Source organism: Xenopus laevis, chromosome 3L (genome assembly GCF_017654675.1).
Source record: "Xenopus laevis strain J_2021 chromosome 3L, Xenopus_laevis_v10.1, whole genome shotgun sequence".
Taxonomy (NCBI): Eukaryota; Metazoa; Chordata; class Amphibia; order Anura; family Pipidae; genus Xenopus; species Xenopus laevis.
The window spans coordinates 2,345,779-2,364,457 of record NC_054375.1 but is presented as its reverse complement, the minus strand read 5'-3'; the positions used below and the strand labels follow the sequence as shown (position 1 = coordinate 2,364,457).

The 18,679-nt window shown below is 51.0% G+C and overlaps 1 protein-coding gene and 1 pseudogene across 1 annotated transcript in view; both read left to right on the top strand.

The window, feature by feature from the left end:
* Positions 1-1,007: 1,007 nt before the first annotated feature.
* Positions 1,008-10,704, top strand: LOC121401119 (annotated as a pseudogene).
* A 1,851-nt stretch (positions 10,705-12,555) lies between these two features.
* Positions 12,556-18,679, top strand: part of LOC121401348 (mediator of RNA polymerase II transcription subunit 21) — a 76,339-nt gene continuing 70,215 nt past the window's right edge. The window contains exon 1 of the mRNA XM_041585811.1: positions 12,556-12,621. Within this exon, the coding sequence (XP_041441745.1) occupies positions 12,580-12,621 (42 nt within the window). The 5' untranslated portion in view covers positions 12,556-12,579. The remainder of the gene's footprint in view (positions 12,622-18,679) is intronic.

Below are 18,679 nucleotides of genomic sequence, written 5' to 3'. Positions count from 1 at the left end.
GTATTATAAGGGATAATGTACCCCCTACTGTAAATGATAAGGATATTAGAAGTCACTGAGGGGTTGTTCTGTGACCATATAAAGGCACAAGGCTGCAGGCTGAGTTATACAGGGAACTCTGAGTATCACTCATGTATTATAAGGGATAATGTACCCCTAAATAAAAAAATGTAAATCACCCCAATATTTATTGATTGAACTGTGTCAGAGATATTAAAGTTATATGTAAATGGTATTGCTACATTGTATCAGTAGTCAGCTCTCCTCAAGCCAGGGCTCAGTTCCCATAATCCCTTGCATGCCCTGAGAAGAATTCACAAGTGTGCAAGGCATTGTGGGAATTGGAGTCTTTGCTACGAGCGGCTCATTATTGAGATCACTGAGAACATTTTCCCCTTTTTTAATAAAAAAAAGAGGTAAAATAAAAAAGGCAATTAACAGGAAAGAAAAACTGCGCCTCAATATGAGAATGAAAATAATAGTCACTGCTCTTTGTTGCTGGCTATGGGTTTTGTACTTTTGGTAGCCGGTAATGATGAAGCAAAATCTGAGTAGCAGCCTACTAATCTCCTCGTGTGGCCTTTAATCTCCTCGTGTGGCCTTTAATCTCCTCGTGTGGCCTTTAAGGCAAAGGGAAAAACAACAGCCGATGTTCTGTCTGATCCATGTTCCATGATTTCCAGGAGAACTATCATCGGAAATAAAATGTTCTCTCCGAGCTTTACACACACAGGTTACGTCACCAATATGTTTTTGTATTTGGTTCTCAAGGGATTGGAGATAATATTCATTGTGTCAGTTGCCCTTTAAACACAGATATCAGGAATGTCATGTATATTACATAGCTCACACACCCGTACAATAGATGATACATCTCCCTTTGCTTTTCAAGGGTGCTCCAGTAATTTTGTCTTGTTTATGGTCAATAAGGCAAAGTACTTGGTTAGCAGAAGCCCAATCATGTACAACATGGAGTAGAGAGACATCAGGAGCATAATTAAGTTGCCATGGAGCCAGCAGGCATAGATGGATTTGAGGAGAGACATGATCTGGATGCACAGGAGGAGCCACACAACATTCCATCTCCTGCCAGCATAAATGAGGCAGATCATAGTTGCGGTGATGAAGAAGTGGAAGATGAAGGACACCACAGACTCGTAAGTCATCCAAATGTGATGCTTGTGCCACCACTGGCATTGCACAGCCACTCTCGGAAGTAGGACTTGGTCCAGCGGGTTTGCTGGTTCAACCACCGGAGATACAGGGATGGCGTTTCAGAGAATACCCTGGATTTGTGGGTGTATCTTAAAGGCAGAAAGGGACAAATAAGTCAATTATTGGTCATGTTGGGTAATAACGAAACATGTAGAGAGATCATCAGGTCACAAGCTGCCCAACTGCAGATGTCGTAATCACCCAAAGTACAGTAGGTCCACAAAACTTTCTGCCTATGAAACACCTGGAGAATGTTGTTTCGGTACAAACAGGGTAACAGAAAAGTTACAATGAGCTTTGACAAGCAGTCGAAGTAAGACTGGCTGTCCCTCTGCATGTTAAACGCCATCCAGGAAACTAAGGCACGGTTAAAAGGAAGAAGCAAGACAACAGAAGGATACAGTTGAGAACAACAATCACATCTATGATCCATCTACTGTCTCCATCTTGCCCTACTGTCTCCATCTTGTCCTACCATCTCCATCTTGCCCTACTGTCTCCATCTTGTCCTACTGTCTCCATCTTCTCCTACTGTATCCATCTTGTTCTTCTGTCTACATCTTGCACTACTGTCTCCATCTTGTCCTACTGTCTCCATCTTTCCCTACTGTCTCCATCTGCCTATTGTCTCCATCTTGCCCTACTGTCTCCATCTTGCCCTACTGTCTCCATCTTGCCCTACTGTCTCCATCTTGCCCTACTGTCTCCATCTTGTCCTACTTCTTCATCTTGTCCCACTGTCTTCATCTTGTTCTACTGTCTCCATCTTGTCCTACTGTCTCCATCTTGTCCTACTGTCTCCATCTTGCCCTACTGTCTCCATCTAGGGTTGCCACCTGGCCGTATTTTACCGGCCTGGCCGGTAAAAATGATGGTTGATCCCAATGTTATTAATAGGGAAAAAAGATAAATATATAGGAAGGCCGGTATTTTTTTTCTGGAAAAGGTGGCAACCCTATCTCCATCTTGTCCTACTGTCTCCATCTGCTCCTACTGTCTCCATCTTGTTCTACTGTCTCCATCTTGTCCTACTGTCTCCATCTTGCCCTACTGTCTCCATCTTGTGTCCCATCTTGTCCTACTGTCTCATCTTGTCCTACTGCCTCCACCTGTCCTACTGTCTCCATCTTGTCCTACTGCCTCCATCCATCTTGTCCTACTGTCTCCATCTTGTCCTACTGTCTCCATCTTTGTCCTACTGTCTTCATCTTGTCCTACTGTCTCCTCTCACTCTCCCCTGTGTCTCCCTCTCACTCTCCCCTGTGTCTCCCTCTCACTCTCCCCTGTGTCTCCTCTCACTCTCCCTGTGTCTCCTCTCCACTCTCCCTGTGTCTCCCTCTCACTCTCCCCTGTGTCTCCCTCGCTCTCCCCTGTGCTCTCCCCTGTGTCTCCCTCGCTCTCTCTCCCTCTGTCTCTCGCTCTCCCTGTGTCTCCCTCGCTCTCCCCCTGTCTCCCCGCTCTCCCCTGTGTCTCCTCGCATCTCCCCTGTGTCTCCCTCGCCTCTCCCCTGTGTCTCCCTCGCTCTCCCCTGTGCTCCCTCGCTCTCCCCTGTGTCTCCTCGCTCTCCCCTGTGTCTCCCTCGCTCTCCCCTGTGTCTCCCTCGCTCTCCCCTGTGTCCCTTCGCTCTCCCCTGTGTCATCCTCTCGCTCTCCCCTGTGTCTCCTTCGCTCTCCCCTGTCTCCCTCGCTCTCCCTGTGCTCTCCCTCGCTCTCCCCTGTGTCTCCCTCGCTCTCCCCTGTGTCTCCCTCGCTCTCCCCTGTGTCTCCCTCGCTCTCCCTGTGTCTCCCTCTCACTCCCTCGTGTGTCTCATTCGCTCCCTCCTGTGTCTCCCTCTCACTCTCCCCTGTGTCTCATTCGCTCCCTCCTGTGTCTCCCTCTCACTCTCCCCTGTGTCTCCCTCTCACCTCTCCCTGTCTCCCTCTCACTCTCCCCTGTGTCTCCCTCTCACTCTCCCCTGTGTCTCCCTCTCACTCTCCCCTGTGTCTCACTCTCCCCTGGTCTCCCTCTCCCCTGTGCTCTCCTCTCACTCTCCCCTGTGTCTCCCTCTCACTCTCCCCTGTGTCTCCCTCGCTCTCTCCTGTGTCTCTCTCGCTCTCCCTGCTGTCTCCCTCTCACTCCCTCGTGGTCTCATTCGCTCCCTCCTGTGTCTCCCTCTCACTCTCCCCTGTGTCTCATTCGCTCCCTCCTGTGTCTCCCTTCACTCTCCCCTGTGTCTCACTCTCCCCTGTGTCTCCCTCTCCCCTGTGTCCCCTCTCACTCTCCCCTGTGTCTCCCTCTCACTCTCCCCTGTGTCTCCCTCTCACTCTCCCCTTTCTCCCTCGCCTCCTCCGGTGCTCCCTCGCTCTCCCCTGTGTCTCCCTCTCACTCCCTCGTGTGTCTCATTCGCTCCCTCCTGTGTCTCCCTCTCACTCTCCCCTGTGTCTCATTCGCTCCCTCCTGTGTCTCCCTCTCACTCTCCCCTGTGTCTCCCTCTCATTCGCTCCCCTCCTGTGTCTCCCTCTCACTCTCCCCTGTGTCTCATTCGCTACCTCCTGTGTCTCCCTCTCACTCTCCCTGGTCTCACTCTCCCTGTGTCTCCCTCTCACTCTCCCTGTGTCTCACTCTCCCCTGTGTCTCCCTCTCCCCTGTTCTCCCTCTCACTCTCCCCTGTGTCTCCCTCTCACTCTCCCCTGTTTCTCCTCGCTCTCTCCTGTGTCTCCCTCGCTCTCCCCTGTGTCTCCCTCTCACTCCCTCGTGCTGTCTCATTCGCTCCCTCCTGTGGTCTCCCTCTCACTGCTCCCCTGTGTCTCATCCGCTCCCTCCTGTGTCTCCCTCTCACTCTCCCTGTGTCTCCCTCTCACTCCCCTGTCTCCCTCCACTCTCCCCTGTGTCTCCCTCTCACTCTCCCCTGTGTCTCCCTCTCACTCTCCCCTATGTGTCTCCCTCTCCACTCTCCCCAGTGTCCCCTCGCACTCTCCCTGTGTCCCCTCACTTCTCCCCTGTGTCTCCCCACCCTCCCTGTGTCTACCCTCGCTCTCCCCGTGTCCCCTCGCTCTCCCCTGTGTCTCCCTCCCTCGCCTCTCCCCTGTGTCTCCCTCCCTCGCTCTCTTCCTGTGTCTCCCTCCCTCGCCTCTCTCTGTGTCTCCTTCACTCTCCCCTGTGTCTCCTTCGCTCTCCCCTGTGTCTCCTTCGCTCTCCCATGTGTCTCCCTCGCTCTCTCCTGTGTCTCCCTCGCTCTCTCTTGTGTCTCCCTCGCTCTCTTGTGTCTCCCTCGCTTGCCCATCTTGCCCTACTGTCTCCATCTTGCCCTACTGTCTCCATCTTGCCCTACTGTCTCCATCTTGTCCTACTGTCTTCATCTGTCCACTGTCTTCATCTTCTACTGTCTCCATGCTTGTCCTACTGTCTCCATCTTGGTCCTACTGTACTCCATCTTGCCCTACCGTCTCCATCTTGCCCTACTGTCTCCATCTAGGGTTGCCACTCTCTCTATACCGCCTGGCCGGTAAAAATGATGGTTGATCCCAATGTTATTAATAGGGAAAAAAAGATAAATATAATAGGTAAGGCCGGTATTTTTTTCTGGCAAAAGGTTGCAACCCTATCTCCATCTTGTCCTACTGTCTCCATCTTGCCCTACTGTCTCCATCTTCTACTTCCTCCATTTGCCCTACTGTCATCTTCTGCCCTACTGTCTCCATCTTTTCCTACTTCTCCATCTGTCTCACTGTCTCCATCGTACTCTCTTACTGTCTCCATGCTGTCTTCCTACTGTCTTCATCTATTGTCTACTGTCTCCCTCTCACTCTCCCCTGTGTCTCCCTCTCACTCTCCCCTGTGTCTCACTCTCCCCTGTGTCTCACTCTCCCCTGTGTCTCCCTCTCCCCTGTGTCTCCCTCTCACTCTCCCCTGTGTCTCCCTCTCACTCCCCTGTGTCTCCCTCGCTCTCTCCTGTGTCTCCCTCGCTCTTCCTCTGTGTCTCCCTCTCACTCCCTCGTGGTCTCATCGCTCCCTCCTGGTCTCCCTCTCACTCTCCCGTGTTCTCATTCGCTCCCTCCTGTTCTCCCTCTCACTCTCCCCTGTGCTCTCCCTCTCATTCGCTCCCCTCCTGTGTCTCCCTCTCACTCTCCCCTGTTGCTGCATTCGGCTCCTCCTGTGTCTCCCTCTCACTCTCCCCTGTGTCTCACTCTCCCCTGTGTCTCCCTCTTCCCCTGTGTCTCACTCTCACCTGTGTCTCACTCTCCCCTGTGATCTCCCTCCTTCCCCTTTCTACCTCTCACCTCTCCCCTGTGTCTCCCTCTCACTCTCCCCTGTGTCTCCCTCGCTCTCTCCTCTGTCTCCCTCGCTCTCCCCTGTGTCTCCCTCTCACTCCCTCGTGTGTCTCATTCGCTCCCTCCTGTGTCTCCCTCTCACTCTCCCCTGTGTCTCCCTCTCACTCTCCCCTGTGTCTCCCTCTCACTCTCCCCGTTGTCTCCCTCTCCACCTCCCCTGTGTCTCCCTCTCACTCTCCCCTGTTGTCTCCTCGCTCCTTCCTGTGTCTCCCTCGCTCTCCCCTGTGTCTCCCTCGCTCTCCCCTGTGTCTCCCTCGCTCTCCCCTGGTCTCCCTCCCTCGCTCTCCCCTGTGTCTCCTCCCTCGCTCTCTCCTGTGTCTCCCTCCCCTCGCTCTCTCCGTGTCTCCTCCCGCTCTCTCCTGTGCTCTTCCTCGCTCTCCCATGGTCTCCCTCGCTCTCTCCTGTGTCTCCCTCGCTCTCTCCCTGTTCTCCCTCGCCTCTCTCCTGTGTCTGCCTCGCTCTCTTGTGTCTCCCTCGCCTCTTGGCTCTCCCTCGCTGCCCATTTGCCACCTACTGTCTCCATCTTGCCCTACTGTCTCCATCTTGCCCTCTCTCCAGCTTGCCTACTGTCTCCATCTTGCCCTACTGTCTCCATCTTGCCCTTACTGTTCCATCTTGTCCTACTGTCTTCATCTTGTCCCACTGCTCTCATCTTGTTCTACTGTCTCCATCTTGTCCTACTGTCTCCATCTTGTCCTACTGTCCCATCTTGCCCTACTGTCTCCATCTTAGGGTTGCCACCTGGCCGGTATTTTACCGGCCTGGCCGTAAAAATGATGGTTGATCCCAATGTTATTAATAGGGAAAAAAGATAAATATATAGGAAGGCCGGTATTTTTTTCTGGAAAAGGTGGCAACCCTATCTCCATCTTGTCCTACTGTCTCCATCTTGCCCTACTGTCTCCATCTTGTTCTACTGTCTCCATCTTGTCCTACTGTCTCCATCTTGTTCTAATGTCTCCATCTGCCCTACTGTCTCCATCTTGTCCTACTGTTCTCCATCTGCTGCCCTACTGTCTCCATCTTTCCTACTGCTCCATCTTGTCCTACTGTCTCCATCTTGTCCTACTGTCTTCATCTTGTCCTAACTGTCTCCCTCTCACTCTCCCTGTGTCTCCTCTCACTCTCCCCTGTGTCTCCCTCTCACTCTCCCCTGTGGTCTCCCTCTCACTCTCCCCTGTGTGTCTCCACTCTCCCCTGTGTCTCCCTCTCCCCTGTGTCTCCCTCTCCCCTGTGTCTCCTCTCATCTCTGTTCTCCCTCCCTCTGTCCCCTCTCACTCTCCCCTGTCTCATTCGCTCCCTCCTGTGTCTCCCTCTCACTCTCCCCTGTGTCCTCCCTCCACTCTCCCCTGTGTCTCCCTCTCACTCTCCCCTGTGTCTCCCTCGCTCTCCCCTGTCTCCCTCTGCTCCCTCGCTCTCCCTGCTCTCCCCCTCCCCGTCTCCCTCTCCCCTGTGTCTCCCTCGCTCTCCTCGTGTCTCCCTCGCTCTCCCCTGTGCTCCTTCCCCTGTCTCTCCTTCGCTCCCCCTGTGTCTCCCTCGCTCTCCCCTGGTCTCCCTCGCTCTCCCCTGTGTCTCCCTCGCTCTCCCCTGTGTCTCCCTCGCTCTCCCCTGTGTCTCCCTCGCTCTCCCCTGTGTCTCCCCGCTCTCTCCCTCCCTCACTCACTCTCTCCTGTGTCTCCCTCTCACTCCCTCGTGTGTCTCATTCGCTCCCTCCTGTGTCTCCTCTCACTCTCCCCTGTGTCTCATTCGCTCCCTCCTGTGTCTCCCTCTCACTCTCCCCTGTGTGTCTCCCTCTCACTCTCCCCTGTGTCTCCCTCTCACTCTCCCCTGTCTCCCTCTCACTCTCCCCTGTGTCTCCCTCTCACTCTCCCCTGTGGTCTCCCTCTCACTCTCCCCTGTGTCTCCCTCTCACTCTCCCCTGTCTCCCTCTCACTCTCCCCTGTGTCTCCTCTCACTCTCCCCGCTGTCTCTCCCTTGTCTCCCTGTGTCTCCCTCCGCTCTCCCCTGTGTCTCCCTCGCTCTCCCCTGTGTCTCCCTCGCTCTCCCCTGGTTCTCCCTGCTCTCCCCTGTGTCTCCCTCCCTCGCTCTCTCCTGTGTCTCCCTCCCTCGCTCTCTCCTGTGTCTCCCTCGCTCTCTCCTGTGTCTCCTCGCTCTCCCATGTGTCTCCTCCTCTCTCCTGTGTCTCCCTCGCTCTCTCCTGTGTCTCCCTCGCTCTCTTGTGTCTCCCTCGCTCTCTCTTGTGTCTCCCTCGCTCTCTCTTGTGTCTCTCTCGCTCTCTCTTGTGTCTCCCTCGCTCTCTCTTGTGTCTCCCTCGCTCTCTCTTGTGTCTCCCTCGCTCTCTCTTGTGTCTCCCTCCCTTGTGTCTCAATCCCTTGTGTCTCCCTCCCTTGTGTCTCCCTCCCTTGTGTCTCTCCCCCCCTCACCTGTGTCTCCCTCACTCCTGGTCTCCCTACTCTCCCCTGTGTCTCCCTCGCTCTCCTCTCCCCTGTGTCTCCCTCGCTCTCCCCGTCTCCCCTCGCTCTCCCCTGTGTCTCCCTCGCTCTCCCCTGTGTCTCCTCGCCTCCCCTGTGTTCTCCCTCCTCTCCCCTGTGTCTCCCTCGCTCTCCCCTGTTCTCCCTCGCTCTCCCTGTGTCTCCCTCGCTCTCCCCTGTGTCTCCCTCGCTCTCCCCTGTGTCTCCCTCGCTCTCTCCTGTGTCTCCCTCACTCACTCTCTCCTGTGTCTCCCTCTCACTCCCTCGTGTGTCTCATTCGCTCCCTCCTGTGTCTCCCTCTCACTCTCCCCTGGTCTCATTCGCTCCCTCCGCTCCTCTCCTGTGTCTCCCTCCTCACTCTCCCCTGTGTCTCCCTCTCACCTCCCCTGTGTCTCCCTCTCACTCTCCCCTGTGTCTCCCTCTCACCTCTCCCCTGTTCTCTCTCACTCTCCCCTGTGTCTCCTCTCACTCTCCCCTGTGTCTCCCTCTCACTCCCCCTGTGTCTCCCTCGCTCTCCCCTGTGTCTCCCTCGCTCTCCCCTGTGTCTCCCTCGCTCTCCCTGTGTCTCCCTCGCTCTCCCCTGTGTCTCCTCCCTCGCTCTCTGTGTCTCCCTCCCTCGCTCTCTCCGTGTCTCCCTCCCTCCTCTCTCCCCTCCCTCGCTCTCCTGTGTCTCCCTCGCTCTTGTGTCCTCCCTCTCTCTCCGTGTCTCCCTCGCTCTCTCCTGTGTCTCCCTCGCTCTCGCTCGCTCTTGTGTCTCCCTCCTTCTCTTGTGTCTCCCCGCTCTCTCTTGTGTCTCCCTCGCTCTCTCTTGTCTCCTTCGCTCTCTCTTGTGTCTCCCTCGCTCTCTCTTGTGTCTCCCTCGCTCTCTCTTGTGTCTCCTCGCTCTCTCTTGTGTCTTCCCTCCCTCCCTTGTGTCTCCCTCCCTTGTTCTCCCTCTTGTCTCCCTCCTTGTGTCTCCCTCCCTTGTGTCTCCCTCGCTCTCCCCTGTGTCTCCTTCACTCACTTCTGTGTCTCCTCACTTACTCCCGTACGGTCGCGCCCCCTTACTGTACCAACTGAACCCCATTGTGCTTTGTCCTTCATCTCCTCATATTAATCTTATTTCCTTTATCCTTTCAGCTGGCGGATCAGTTCTGCAACACCATCGGGTCCTCCAGCAGTGCGCTCCCCCCGCCTCCTTCAACAACATCCAGACCTCTATCAACAAGGAGCAGCCCCCCAATCCCACCGAAGTGAGACAGTCACACGAGTACCAGGAAATACACTCCCCCGTGCAAAGGAGTAGAGACAGTCACACGAGTCACGAGGAAAATACACTCCCCCGTGCAAAGGAAGTAGAGACAGTCACACGAGTACCAGAAATACACTCCCCGTGCAAAGGAAGTAGAGACAGTCACACGAGTACCAGGAAATACACTCCCCCGTGCAAAGGAAGTAGAGACAGTCACACGAGTACCAGGAAGTAGAGGACAGTCACACGAGTACCAGGAAATACACTCCCCCGTACAAAGGAAGTAGAGACAGTCACACGAGTACCAGGAAATACACTCCCCCGTGCAAAGGAAGTAGAGACAGTCAACGAGTACCAGGAAATACACTCCCCCCAAAGGAAGTAGAGACAGTCACACGAGTACCAGGAAGCCCCGTAGGAAGTAGAGTCACACGAGTACCAGGAAATACACTCCCCCGTACAAAGGAAGTAGAGACAGTCACACGAGTACCAGGAAATACACTCCCCCGTGCAAAGGAAGTAGAGACAGTCACACGAGTATCAGGAAATCCTGTGTATTAATTCAGTAAAAGTGTGGGTGCCATTCGGATAAAGGGTAACTGATAAAATGCCCAAATATTACCTTGTAGGACACAATTGCCCCTAAGCCATTAATACCACGCCTCCTGCACCCACTGTGAGACCTTTATATATAGAGATACAACTGTCAGTTTTTCTGTCCGTTCAGAATACGCCCAGCTGTTTGCCGCTCTCATTGCCAGGACAGGGAAGGATATTGAGGTTCTGATTGAGTCTCTGCCCAGCGAGGAATCCACGGCCGCCCTGCAGGTCTGTATTGGGGTTCAATCTATTCTCGTATTGTTCCCTTACAACTCCCAGCACCCTACGCCAGGCAGCTTCCCTTCACTCGCAATACGGGGTATTAGAGATAGAAATCCTTACTGGCACGTGTGTATCATGAATGTAGTAACCGCAGAGCTGACTCTCTAATCCCTTGCAGGCCGCCAGTCTGTACCAACTGGAGGAGGAGAATCATGGGGCGGCGGCTCGGCTGGAGGAGGTGGTGTATAGGGGGGACATGTTACTGGACAAGATCCAGACGCACTCGCTGACATTGCTCAGTCCCAGCTAAAGACTCGCAGCAGAGCTCACACTCAGCAGCCTCTCCCTGAATCCTAACAGCAGGGGGCGCTCATTCCCCACACAATATCAAACCATTACACTGACTGTCACATATTCAACTGCATTGCTGCCCCGAGGCCCTCGAGAGGGGTAACTGGATATTGCCATGAGCACCCATCTCTCTCCCTGTACCCTCATTACTGACCCCTCTACATCTGATTCTGTGTACTGCACCCCATGTGACCCCTCTCTGCCCAGCGCACCCCACACTCAGGCCTCATGGGAGAGAAAGGAATGTGTGTTTAAAGGGAAAATATGCCAATACGTGTGTTGTTTCTTCTATAATAAATCTTTTCAGACTAGCACCCACCTTCATATGTTATATTCTGTGTCCCAGAGTGGGGGCATTCAATGGGGGGTGAGCGCTTATTTGTGCCCTGGGTACCCCCTGGACTATAGCAGGGTGACACTCCCAATGTTTTATATATCTGTAACCTTGTTATGAGCTAAGGGGGCCCAGTCTGAAGGTCAGTTAGGGGGAGATTTGGGGTGAGTGTTTATTTGTACCCTGAGTACCCTGGAACTATAGCAGGGTGCACCCCCCCCCCCAAATGTTTCTATATATCTGTACCTTGTCTATGAGCTAAGGGGGCCAGTCTGAAGGTCAGTTAGGGGGAGATTTGGGGTGAGTGATTATTGTACCCTGAGTACCCCTGGAACTATAGCAGGGTGACACCCCCAATGTTTCTATATATCTGTAACCTTGTTATGAGCTAAGGGGGCCCAGTCTGAAGGTCAGTTAGGGGGAGATTTGGGGTGAGTGTTTATTTGTTACCCTGAGTAACCCCTGGAACTATAGCAGGGTGACACCCCAATGTTTCTATATATCTGTAACCTTGTTATGAGCTAAAAAATGATGGTTGATCCCAATGTTATTAATAGGGAAAAAAGATAAATATATAGGAAGGCCGGTATTTTTTTCTGGAAAAGGTGGCAACCCTATCTCCATCTTGTCCTACTGTCTCCATCTTGCCCTACTGTCTCCATCTTTCTACTGTCTCCATCTTGTCCTACGTCTCCATCTTGTTCTACTGTCTCCATCTTGCCCTACTGTCTCCATCTTTCCTACTGTCCTCCATCTGTGCTGTCTCCACCTTGCCCTACTGTCTCCATCTTGTCCTACTGCCTCCATCTTGTCCTACTGTCTCCATCTTGTCCTACTGTCTTCATCTTGTCCTACTGCCTCCATCTTGTCCTACTTGTCTCCATCTTGTCCTACTGTCTCCATCTTGTTCTACTGTCTCCATCTTGCCCTACTGTCTCCATCTTGTCCTACTGTCTCCACCTTGCCCTACTGTCTCCATCTTGTCCTACTGCTGTCCTACTGTCTCCATCTTGTCCTACTGTCTCCATCTTGTTACTACTGTCTCCATCTTGCCCTACTGTCTCCATCTTGCCCTACTGTCCCATCTTGTCCTACTGTCTCCATCTTGTCCTACTGTCTCCATCTTGTCCTACTGTCTCCATCTTGTTCTACTGTCTCCATCTCCTACTGTGCCTACTGTCTCCATCTTGTCCTACTGTCTCCATCTTGTCCTACTGTCTCCATCTTGCCCTACTGTCTCCATCTTGTCCTACTGTCTGTCTTGTCACTGCTCTCATCTTGTTCTACTGTCTCCATCTTGTCCTCTTGTCTCCATCTTGTTGTCCTACAGTCTCCATGTGTCAGTCTCATGTTACATCAGTAGTGACATAGTACAAGTGCAGCAGGAGGAGGAGTCAGTAATATAGAGAGGAGAGAGGAGAGTCAGATATAGAGGAGGAGTCAGTATATAGAGGAGGAGTCAGTGTATAGAGGGGTCTGGGAGTTGCTGCTTTATTCACTGACTCAGGCTCCAGGGATTGAAGTGATTCGGGGAGTCATATTCACTGCTGGTACATAGGAGTGGCCCGGGGCGATACAACCAATGAACACACTGCTGGAGAGATTAAAATTAAAGTTTCACGTTAGGGAGAAGGGCGCATGCGCAATAGCCGATCATGAGTCTGTGATTACAATCCCGCCTATATATGAGACTGGCCAATAAAAAACAGATGTCGCGCTCTTCTCCGGAGACGAAACTCGCGTAATTACGCTCAACCAACAGAAAATATATATATTGTATAGTTAGCCAATAGGAGCCAGCGCTGGTGTTTGTGGGCGGCTCGTTCATCTTGCCAGCTGTAAAAGATGGCGGACCGGCTGACGCAGCTCCAGGATGCGCTGAATTCTGTGAGTGTCTGTGGGTTGGGTTGAACTGAGACTTCTCACTGCTCTCGGTCTGACCCGTAACTCAGTTGTGTATTTCCATTGAGACTAATTGTATTTCCCATTCATTGTGTCTCCCCCAGTCTGTGTCCTGTGCTCCCCAAGCGCTAAACCTTCTCACAGCTCCTCCAACCCGCAATATGGCGGCACCTTCCTCCTGTATCTCTAATGTCTGCCCAACCCCCACACACTGTGTCTCACTTTATGCATCACGGCCCTACCTGTCAGTGCAGGACGACTGGGTTAAGTTCTCCTCTCTGGAGGCAGGACAAACAATAAAGAATTCTTAAAGCTCCTCCTCTTCCTGTGTCTCCTTCCACCCTCAGTTTTTTGTTTGTCCTGCTCGGAGGTGGACAACTCCATACTTCCTCTTCACATTTTTTCCTATTTTATTTATTTTTTTCTCTGGATCAGCGTGCTCTTATCTGAACTTGAGCCCCCATATATGGTTGCGTGCTCTCTCAGTAAATTTGAGCCCTACTCTCCAAGACCTCTCAAGGTGAGCCCTTTGTTGAGTGCTCCTTTTATATAATATTCTATTGAGCCCTCCTAGTTATTGTGTGCTCCGCTTATTAGCGTTTTAGCTGGCAATAGTGAGCCCCATCCCATCATTCTATGGGATAGGTTGCGCTCCTCAAAAGAATCCAGCGATTCCCTTTAGAATCATTCAGGATGACCGGCGGTTATTCCCCTGGTATCCTCGTGGCAGTCTGAACAGGTAACGCTGACGCTTACCTCCCATAGAGCCGCATTAGGCGCATTCATGCGACTTCCTCCCAGGTCACTTCCGCCCAACTGAATTTGCGGAGAAGCGCGCCAAAGTACAGCGCATTCTGGTGACGTCATTAGGTAGCGGCATTCAGCAAGACAACGCGAATCAGTTCCCTGTCTACTCGCTACAATCTGGGATACCAGATAAGTAATAATCTCTGCCCATTCTCATTACTGTGGGATTAAGTACTTGGGATTTCACAGCCACATTATGGCTACTTCTAAAGAGCTTGTTGACCTCATTGAGGATTTCACTGAGGCTCCTAAAAAGCCCATTAAGGCTACCAGAAAGAGGAAAAAGAAGGAAACTACTCCGCTCTCTTTCTCCCCCTGTATTACATAAGATGACTAAGGCTTCCTATCAGCAGAATCTGATGCAGACATACAGGATCCTATACACATATCAAACTTTTGATATGGTGCATGCCAGTCAGGAGCCTCCCTTCGCCTCCTCAATTTTCACTGGCCCATCAGTCCACCACATACTTTCAGTCCATTCCACAAGATTTTCTCCATCAGCTAATGCTTCAAATCAGCAATTTTCTCAATTTTTCGGTTGGTTACAATCCCACATTCATACTTCCTGTACAACACGCAGTCACCAAAACAGACACAGTCAACTAATCGTAACAAGGACAGATCTAAATTATCAAGACACTTTTCTCCTGTTTTGTCAGACTTAGAATCCTTGGAGAGTTCAGACTCAGAACATACTAGTGATTCTACTGACTCAGATTCTTTTGCATCTAATGAAACTACTTGCTACTAAACAGCCTGAAGATATCAAAACTGCTGCTCAAGTATCTCTGCGATTACTTTAGAGATTAAAGAAACTCCATTACAAGTTTCTAAATTGACAAAGTCCTGGTAACACACAAAAAAGACAAGAGCCTTTCCTACTAGCAAATCGATTACTCAGATCATCTCTAGTGAATGGTCGGAACCAGATAGAGAAACACAATTCCTCAAAAGTTTCACTCTAAATATCCGGTTACTGATGATCACAAGCTTTTCGGTGACAATCCCCAAAAGTTGATTCGGCCATTGTACGCCTATCTAGAAACACCACGCTGCCGTCTGAGGATGCCGGCTCCTTCCGTGATCCCATGGACAAAAAGATGGAGTCAGCTCTGAAAAGAGACTTTACTCATTCTGCTGCAGTGTTACGCCCAGCTTCAGCTGCCACAAGCGTGCACGCACAGCAAAATTTTGGTGCCAGGAGTTAAGGAGATCTCCACTGGCTAAACATTCCGATACAGCAGCAACCTTAGACAAATATCCTGGCTCTATCCTTCTAAGTGATGCCTCACTAGAAATAACCAAATTGGCCTCCAGAGCTTCAGCAGCAGCTATAACTGCCAGACGGGCACTCTGGTTAAGGCAATGGTTTGGGGACTCCGCGTCTAAGCACAGATTAATATCTTTGAAGTTTGAAGGAAACCAACTATTTGGTCCAGAACTCAAACAAATTATTGCAGAAGTGACTGGCGGCAAGGGAGCCTTCCTTCCTCAAGGAAAGCGACCACACAAGGTGGTACACAAACGCAACTATCATCACAGATCCTGGGGCTCTTATTCCAGGCAATCCAACCGAGGTCGTTCTAGTCCCAATACCACCAACAAAAAATTCAGACCCTGGCAATCACAACAGAAGAACACCAGGAAAGGGGGACCACCCAAAAGTCAGGACTCCTGACTCAAACAAACACGAGAACCTAAAGGTGGGGGGCAGACTTCAGCAGTTTGCAGACACATGGCAAACCTCCATCTCAGACCCTTGGATCCTCAATATAATCTATTCAGGACTAAGAATTTTTTTCACCAAATTCCCACCAGTTTCTCGTTTCGTTCCCTCAAAACAACCTTCGGATCCTATCAGAGCAAAAGCTACAATGTCAATCCTTCAGGACCTCCAAGAAAAAGGAGTAATAGCCTTAGTGCCTCCAAAAGAACAATTTCACGGGTTTTATTCAAACCTATTTCTAGTTCCGAAGAAGGATGGAGGTTTCCGACCGGTTCTCAATTTACACCCTCTCAACAAATCTGTCAAATATCAAAGATTCAAAATGGAGACGATTCGCTCCATAACAGCAGCCATCCCATTAGGCGCATTCATGACAAAAGTAGACCTGAAGGATGCATACTTACACATAGCCATCCATCCAGATCATCACAAATATCTCAGATTCTTCATAAATCAGCAACACTTCCAGTTCAAAGCAATGCCCTTCGGTTTGACTTCAGCACCTCGAGTGTTCACAAAAGTTCTAGGTGCACTAGTAGCAGTGATTCGCTCGTTGGGGATACACATCTATCCATATCTAGACGACATCCTCATTTTCGCGGAATCAAGCCCAAAGGCAGTTACAGCTACCCAATTATGCATTCAGTATCTGACTCAACACGGCTGGATCATAAATTACCAAAAGAGCATCCTTACTCCAACTCGAACCCTACCATTCTTAGGCATGGTGGTAGACTCCACACTTCAAAGTCTTTTCTTACCGGGGGAAAAGATCCTTCACATTCAATCAGCCATAAGGTCACTTCAGACAAGAGTGCCAACGGCATTCTCCATACTCCAACTTCTAGGCCTCATGGCATCGACTATAGACGCAGTTCCATTTGCAAAATTCCACATGCGCCCATTGCAAAGGGAATTTCTGGGTCGGTGGAACAAAGATCACCAAGATCTTTCCCAGATAATACCGTTATCCAGGACGGTTTCAACCAGTCTCCACTGGTGGGCCAAGAAGGACAACCTGGCCAAGGGCAGCTGTGGCATCTTCCAACTCCCAATAGTGATTTCCACAGATGCCAGCCTCAAAGGCTGGGGAGCGCATGCCAACACCGCTCATGTCAGGGCTTATGGAACCAGCACGAACAGTGTCTTCACATAAACATCTTGGAAATCAGAGCAATATTCAATGCCCTCATCCACTGGACTACATTTCTAAGAGAAGCTCACGTTCGAATACAATCGGACAACAGCACTGCGGTAGCATACCTCAACAGGCAAGGTGGCACGAAGAGTGCAGCAGCAATGACAGAGATTGCCAAAATCATACATTGGTCAGAGACACACTCAGCGACCATATCAGCCATCTACATCCCAGGGATACAAAACTGGCAGGCGGACTACCTCAGCCGCAATACTATAGACCCGGGAGAATGGCAACTCAAGATCTCAGTGTTCCAATTGATCACCAAGAAGTGGGGAACGCCATGCGTCGACATCATGGCATCCAGGCACAACCATCAGGTACCCAGATTCTTCTCCAGGATCAGGGACCCTCTGGCAGAGGCTGTAGACGCGTTAGCTACTCCTTGGACCTTTCAGATGGGTTATGCCTTTCCACCATTACCAATGTTACAACGAACACTCACGAAGATTCGGCAAGAGAAACTCCCTGTCATACTAGTAGCTCCGCATTGGTTTGCGGACGTGATAGCAATGCTCACAGATCAACCCTTTCGGTTACCTATCACACCGGACCTACTCACACAGGGCCCAGCCTGGTACCCCGATGTGCAAAAGCTCAGTTTAACGGCTTTTCTCTTGAATCCAGCATCTGGAAACATAAAAGGTTTTCACAGAAAGTAATTGACACTTTCCTAGCAGCTAGACGCCCAACTACGGCTAGTACATATCATAGAATATGGCGTATTTTCATTTCATGGTGTGAATCAAATAGCTTAGCTTGGAAGGACTGTAAATCTCCTCAGATTCTTCAGTTTTTACAAGCCGGCTTCGACAAACAGTTGGGCATTACTTCTCTCAAGGTCCAGACATCAGCCTTGGCGGCATTGTTTCAGACTCAATGGGCATTACTCCCAGAGGTTAAGCTATTCTTTCAGGGTTTATATCGAATCAAACCACCAACGAAAAACCCGATCCCCCCTTGGGATCTCAATATAGTCTTAGAAGCACTTCAATCAGCTCCGTTTGAACCACTTGAATCGGTAGAAGTTAAGTTCCTAACTCTCAAGACAGTTTTTCTCTTTGCCATATCTTCAGCAAGGAGAGTATCAGAATTAGCCTCTTTATCCTGCAGATCACCATGGCTCAAGTTTCACCCAGATAAGGCAGTACTGCGCACCAATCCAGAATTTCTTCCGAAGATGGTTTCATCATTTCATTTGAACCAAGACATTGTTATTCCGGCCTTACAGGCTGAGAACTCACTTCAATCATCAGGGGTTGCAAAGACCTTAGACCCAGTAAGGTCGTTAAAGACTTATGTACAGAGATCTCAACCCCTTAGACATACCGACGTACTGTTTGTACTTTTTGGCAGTAGTAAAGCCGGTTACCCTGCTTCTAAGAGGACCATAGCCAGAAATATCTATTTCTTACACCCAAGCAGGAATGCCCCCTCCAATTCAGTTGAGGGCTCATTCCACTAGAAAGGTTAGCACCTCATGGGCCTTTCACAATAATGCTTCTTTGGAAACTATATGCCAGGCAGCCACCTGGTCCTCACCACACACATTCACCAAGTTCTATAAGTTTGATTTGTTTACCGCCAGCCAATCAGAGTTTGGCAGGAAGGTGCTACAAGCAGCAGTAGCACGTAGATAGCTTCCTATAGTCCAAATTGCAGTTTTCGTTCCACTGTTACAAGTTTTTGTTCTGCCCTACCCTTTTTTTCGGACGGCTTTGGGACATCCCCAGTCGTCCTGCACTGACAGGTAGGGCCGTATGCATAAAAGGAGATTTACTTACCGGTAAAGCTCTTTTGCATAGGCCCCGTACTGTCAGGTGGCCAGCATCCCGCCTTTTTTTGGTGTGGGTGTCCGGTTGCTGCCGCTCCTTAGTTAGGTGAGGGAGTTAGGTTCTGTATTTCTCTGAGTGTCTCCATTCACAGACTTTACAACCAAACTGAGGGTGGAAGGAGGACACAGGAGAGGAGGAGCTTAAAGAATTCTTTATTGTTTGTCCTGCCTCCAGAGAGGAGAACTTAACCCCAGTCGTCCTGCACTGACAGTACGGGCCTATGCAAAAGAGCTTTACGGTAAGTAAATCTCTTTTACTCGTATCAATATCCTGTGGTCTAAGCTCTACTCTCTCCTGTTATCCTTCGGTCTCCCTGTGTCTTCCTCGGCGCCTCGTTCAGTGAGTTGTGTCGTCCGTGTTCCCCTCGCTCTCCGTGTGTTCCTTCAGTCGTCACAGCCCTGTGGGTTCACTCGCTCTCTCGTGTTCGCTCGTCTCCTGTGTCTCCCTCGCTCTCTAGTCTGTTGTCTCCCAAGT